This window comes from Vicia villosa, unplaced genomic scaffold, assembly GCF_029867415.1.
Source record: "Vicia villosa cultivar HV-30 ecotype Madison, WI unplaced genomic scaffold, Vvil1.0 ctg.004919F_1_1, whole genome shotgun sequence".
NCBI classification, from domain to species: domain Eukaryota; kingdom Viridiplantae; phylum Streptophyta; class Magnoliopsida; order Fabales; family Fabaceae; genus Vicia; species Vicia villosa.
The window spans coordinates 93,574-99,547 of NW_026706542.1; the positions used below are offsets into that span (position 1 = coordinate 93,574).

A 5,974-nucleotide genomic window follows, 5' to 3' on the forward strand; every position below is an offset into this window, starting at 1 on the left:
TATTGTTAAGAAGTGTGGTTGGGCCTAACTCAACCCTACAAAACCGGCTTGTAGGGTGAGGATTACCCCCACTTATAAGCACATGTTCAGGCCATATATATTGTCCGATGTGAGACTCTCAACACACCCCCTCACGCCCAGGACTAGACAACTGGAGCGTGGAAATAAATGGTGGGTGGCCCGATAGCGGAAACCATAGAAGGTGGTCCACCGGATCTTAAACGAGGCTCTTGATACCATGTTAAGAAGTGTGGTTGGGCCTAACTCAACCCTACAAAACCGGCTTGTAGGGTGAGGATTACCCCCACTTATAAGGACATGTTCAGGCCATATATATTGTCCGATGTGGGACTCTCAACAAATATTGATATTGATATTGTTTTTTACCATTTAAAAAAATAAATTGTAATTAATTTACACCGCAAGTTCGACAACCAGTGTCATAACATCTATATTGATTGATTTCGCAACTACAATGCGGCCGTGACTTTTTTTAAAGCCCACCCTGCATCAGAAATTTTTCAAACTTTCTGTCCATAAAATACAAACTTTTAATTTTATTTCCAACAACATCCACCCACGGTAGAAACAAACCAACACAAACTTGCTCACTCATCACTCATGCTCGTACTACAAGCCCTCGGTAAAGGCCACCCCTGAGTTCTTCAACCAAACATTATCTTGAATTAGTTGTGCTACTGTAAACTTGCTAGCTTCCGTTGCACTTGTGATGACATGATAACCGGGCCAATTCACTCTCTTGCTGGTACCTGCACCTGGTCCATTGTTCATGTACTCTCCATAGTACAACGTTTGCAAAAAGTCCTTACTCGCAGCGTCCCATTCCGCCCATCCCGTCGGGTCAATGTGGCTGTCAAGAAAGGATTGCAGCACAACAGTTCTAGAGAATTTCTTCCATGGGCGGCCTAGGAAAGTTTTGATTGATCCCGTAACCGGCTTAAGGTCTGAGCTTGGTGTTAGGTCACATTGTTGAATTGAAGTACCTGTGTTCTGACCGGGGTCTTCTCGACCTTGGGCTGTGAACATGTTGTTTTGGTTGCTCATGGGCTTTCGGGCCACTAACTTGCACTTCTGGAACACTACAGCCGCGTTTCCAAAGATGAAGTCGACGGTACCTGTGATGACTGAGTCACGATAGAATTGCCTGTTGGAGTGTGCGTAGAGAGTGTCTTGAAAGGCGTCAATACGGCATCGGTTGATGACAGATCTGTCGGCCCCAACACGGAGAGCCACTGCTTGGTGCTTCTCTGGGCCTGCCGAGTTTTGGAACCAAATGTCTTGTGCTATAAATGAATCACCAACTGCAGCTGTAAAAGTAAAGCCATATTATTATATGGTTAATGTTCATATTATTATTGGGTAGGCATTATTCCATACACAAGGCTAGAGTTTGAATTCTCAATAGTTGGTATGTTGCTGGGACTTGAGAGACTGTGCTCCTCTAATAGTCAGTTCAAATTATGATAGGTGTTACCGTTTCTATGTTGGATCCTAGAACTGGATACCAAGTTTGTAAAAGAAGATAGAGTATGAACTTTCCAAAATAATTTAGATCTAATACAAGGGGAAGGATACATACCAACAGTAGCACTTTTGAAGGTGGTTGTTCCATCGATGAAATTCAAGTTGCCTGTGATTATTGTTGCATCCATACCATCACCAACTAGCATCACATTTGTTTTTTTGGCTCCAATTTCTATATTCTCTTTGTATGTTCCCTTTTTCACATAAATAACATATGTCGTCTTACCGTTGTCCGGTGCAGATGCCACAGCCTCTGCCACAGTCTTGAACTTTCCACTCCCATCAGTGGCCACCACAACATTCGCCTTTATGTCTCCAACTGACGACTCCAAAAGCCTCCTATTCTTGCTTGTAACCCATGATGGAAATTCCCCATTCAATGTTTCATCAACAAATTGGTCATCACCCTTTTGAGGAAAAACAGCAAGAAACACTGCTAGAGAAGTTTTAGCTCTAGATTTCAACTCTTGGATGTCACTTTCCATAACAACCCGAGATGTACCTTCTAAACCATCCAAACATGTTGCATGGTTAGTGAGCACACTACTTAGCCATGTGTGCGCATCTTGCTGTGAGTCAATGTTATTTTTTGTCAGTGTCAACATTGAGTCCCAAACTCTGTCTATGGACAACTCCATTAGTTGCTCACAGTCATTCAAAGCGGTCTCCTCTCTAGGACTGTTAACTCTGCACTTAATCGCGTTGGCCGTGTCCCTTGCTTTTTGAATGTGTGTGGTTGATTTAGTTAATAAGGACAAGAGTGTACTCAATTTGTGGTCTTTTGAGTTGGCCAAGGATGGGCCATGAACTACTTCTGATACATGAGTTAAGCATGATTTTGTATCTAGAGCATGCTCACACAGACTGGAAGCTGATGAAAGGTGAAAGAAGGAGGATGGTTTCTTGAAATGAGTAGCAATAAGGGCTGATGAGCTTATGATAGCAGCTAAAGAGAGGATTAACCAGAAAGTTTTGGGAAGTGATTTTCTAGGCTTATCTAGCAAAGTTTCTTGGGTAGCCATACTGATAAGTTAGCCAGTAATGGTTGCTGGTTATTTACTATGTGATATCTGTTTACTTCAGCATTCTTATATAGACATAAAAGTAAATTGTATTTTGTAGACCATAAAACAAATAAAAGAAAGCATGGAATATTTTAATAATTGTTTATATTTTTTGTTAGCATAATTGAGCTTTGGCACATGGTTAATTTCAAACCTCTAGCGTACATCGCTGTAATGGTCTTGTGGTCAATGATATATTATTGTTTTTCTATACTAAATTGTTTTGTCACACAAGTACAGCGGAATAGAATAAAATAATATTATATTTTACTATTTTTATTGATAAAAAGATGATGGAATTGAGTGGAACATGATGGAATGTATTATTTCATCTAATTTTCTATTTTTCGTTCCATCAAATTTCGGGTGTATGAAAAAAATAAAATATTTTAAATAAAATAATTAAATAATAAAATGAAATTTATATTTTATTCCGTTTTATTTCATTCTACTCCGTCATATTTCATTTCGTTTCAGTGTTATGTTACGAAACATATCCTATATCAATATTCTATATCAATGCAAGTGGGTGGATATTATTAGTAAAGTTATCTAAATGCAATTTTGCTGAGGTAACCATGCTTAGATCACTAAATTTAATATACATATCATATTTTATGTGCAATTTTAATAATATATCATCTAAAATTTGTTCATCAAATACTTTATATAAAAAATCAAAAGTGTATTTAAATCATGTATTTACGCAGATGAAAAAAATAAATATAGAAGATATTATTACACTAGAAACCTTTAATCATCCACTTAAATTTGTTTATTGTATTTAATATTTCATGTTAGTGACCTTGTGCTTTTAATTAGAATATGCAACCAAAATTAACTAGAGCAAAAGTTGGAAAAAGAAAAGTAAATTAAGTGTACAAATATTAAAGTAGTAGCTAGGAGAGGTAAAAGTGGGTAGACATTATTAGTAGAGCCATCTACATATAATTTATTATATTAACATATTTATGTGCATGGACAACCAAAATAAAAAGGTTTTCATTTATTACACTCGTATAACCTTTAACCATTCCACTTAAATTTGTCCATTTTATTTAACATTTCTTGTTAGTGACCTCCGGCTTCTATTTAAAAATGACACTAGAGCAGAAGTTGAAAGAAAGAGCAAGTGGAAGTTATTAATTAAGTAATGTTAGTAGAGGCACAAGTGGGTACAGTTTTTATACAACAATTGAGTAGTTTAATTATATAAATATTTTTTAAATTTATTGAATAATTAATATATTTAGATTGGTATATTAATTATTTAATAAATTTAAAATATATATTTTTTCTTATAAATAGGACACATAAGTAGTATAGTTGTCGTGATCGAATAGTGGCATATGATTAATTTTAAATCTCCGGCGTTGTCGTAAGTAAATGTCGGTGGAATTGGACTTAATGATGTTATGGTTAAAACAATTTTTTCAAATACATTTGATTTTTTGACCATCACTTAATTTTGAATCTATTTCAAATAGCTTTTCATAAAAAATCATTTTTAATATACAACACTTATCTTTATGAGCTTACTTGAAATTCCAAAATTAATCCTAATTTCATTTTCTACAATTTTTACCATCTAATTTTGACTCATTCCTCAATTCAAATCATCTAACTATAGATTTATATAGGACTAGACATGCTTATTAAAAAAAAATAGGACTAGACATGTATGTACATATAACATAAAATATTTACATATAATCATGAAATTTCTACTTTTCTTCCTAAAACCCGTATAGACAATTTCTGCATGTTTCAACGCTGCAACCTCAAATTAAAATTTATGCTCTGACCTCGTTAAAAATCCATTTCTTACGAAATTAGTACTCAAATTGAAGGGAACCAAGTCTACATTTTAAATTCTAAAATTGAATCTATAACAGAATTATCAAATTAAATATATGATCAGTTTTATGACAGGACTGCGTATGAATTCAGAAATCCAACATCATAATATTGAGTAATGGACATTCTATCAATTTCTAAACAACCCTTAAACTATATTTTTTTATTTCTAAAGAACTAACTTATTTGATCTAATTAATCATCTAACTAAATGCACTAGTATTTCAGTTGCATGATTAAATCCTAAAAGGAACTCACCAATTAAGTTGTTGAGAAAAAAATATCAAATTCCAATTCCAAAGCCTCTCCCACCAATCAATCTTCAAACATATTTTATTTTTGGATCTTTTCAACTTCATCTCCTAAGCATTATAGCAGTCCTAATATTTAACAAAATGCACATGCATACTAACAAAGGCGGACAGGTTGAAGAAATTTCATAGGAAGGCCTAAAGTTATCTTGAAAGAACGGAGGAGCGTGTTTCCTAGTTTGTAGACGAAGATGTGGTGGCCTCTGTCACCTATTTTGAGGAGGCAAAAAAGTGGGTGGCTCTCCTTTATCCCTATCTGGATTTGAGTCCCTTGGACCCTTTTAAGGTGGTCTTGGATGGAAAGCTTCTGGGGGCTTTTTTTAAATCTTTTTGGAACAGTGGTGCCCCTCAAAGGGCGTATTAATATTAATTGATTTTAGGATTTGATTACCATTTTCCTTTTTAGACGTCATGTGGTCATTGTCGTCCTTTTTTGGACGACGGAGATCCTCTCTTGGGGAGATCCATCAATCATGATTTCCTCTATGGCGGCAAGTATCCACACTTTGGGGATCCAACAAATATGATTGCATTTATAGGAGGCAATCATCCATCTTTGAGGGATCCAGAAAATACTTCCTGTGATTATTGTTGCATCCATACCATCACCAACTAGCATGACATTTGTTCTTTTGATGCCAATTTCTATATTCTCTTTGTATATTACTTTTTTCACATAAATAACATATGTTGTCTTACCATTGTCAGGTGCAGATGCCACAACCTCAGCCACAATCTTGAACTTTCCACTCCCATTAGTGGCCACCACAACATTTGCCTTTATGTCCTCAATAGACGACTCCAAAAGCCTCATATCCTTGCTTGTAACCCACGATGGAAATTCTCCATTCAATGTTTCATCAACAAATTGGTCATGACCCCTTTTGAGGAAACACAGCTAGAGAAGTTTTAGCTCTAGATTTCAACTCTTGGATGTCACTTTCCATAATGACCCGAGATGTACCTTCTAAACCATCCAAGCAAGGTGCATGGTTAGTGAGCACACTACTTAGCCATGTGTGCACATCTTGTTGTGAGTCAATGTTATTTTTTGTGCATGTCAACATTGAGTCTCAAACTCTGTCCTTGAGTCCCAAACTCTGTCCGTGGACAAGATCATTAGTTGTTCCTAGTCATTCAAAGCAATTTTCTTTACCTCTGTTAACTCGGCTTTTTTATAATATTGGCTCTGTTCAT

At 35.7% G+C, this 5,974-nt stretch overlaps 1 protein-coding gene and 1 pseudogene across 1 annotated transcript; both read right to left on the reverse strand.

Annotated features, from left to right (window-relative positions):
• Positions 1-351: 351 nt before the first annotated feature.
• LOC131642393 (pectinesterase-like) lies at positions 352-2,626 on the reverse strand. The gene is made up of 2 exons (XM_058912646.1): positions 1,601-2,626; positions 352-1,328 (listed from the first exon to the last, which is right to left on the reverse strand). The coding sequence occupies exons 1-2, from the start codon at positions 2,565-2,567 to the stop codon at positions 631-633; spliced, it is 1,665 nt and encodes a 554-aa protein (XP_058768629.1). The 5' UTR covers positions 2,568-2,626; the 3' UTR covers positions 352-630.
• A 2,560-nt stretch (positions 2,627-5,186) lies between these two features.
• LOC131642394 (pectinesterase/pectinesterase inhibitor 18-like) lies at positions 5,187-5,974 on the reverse strand (annotated as a pseudogene).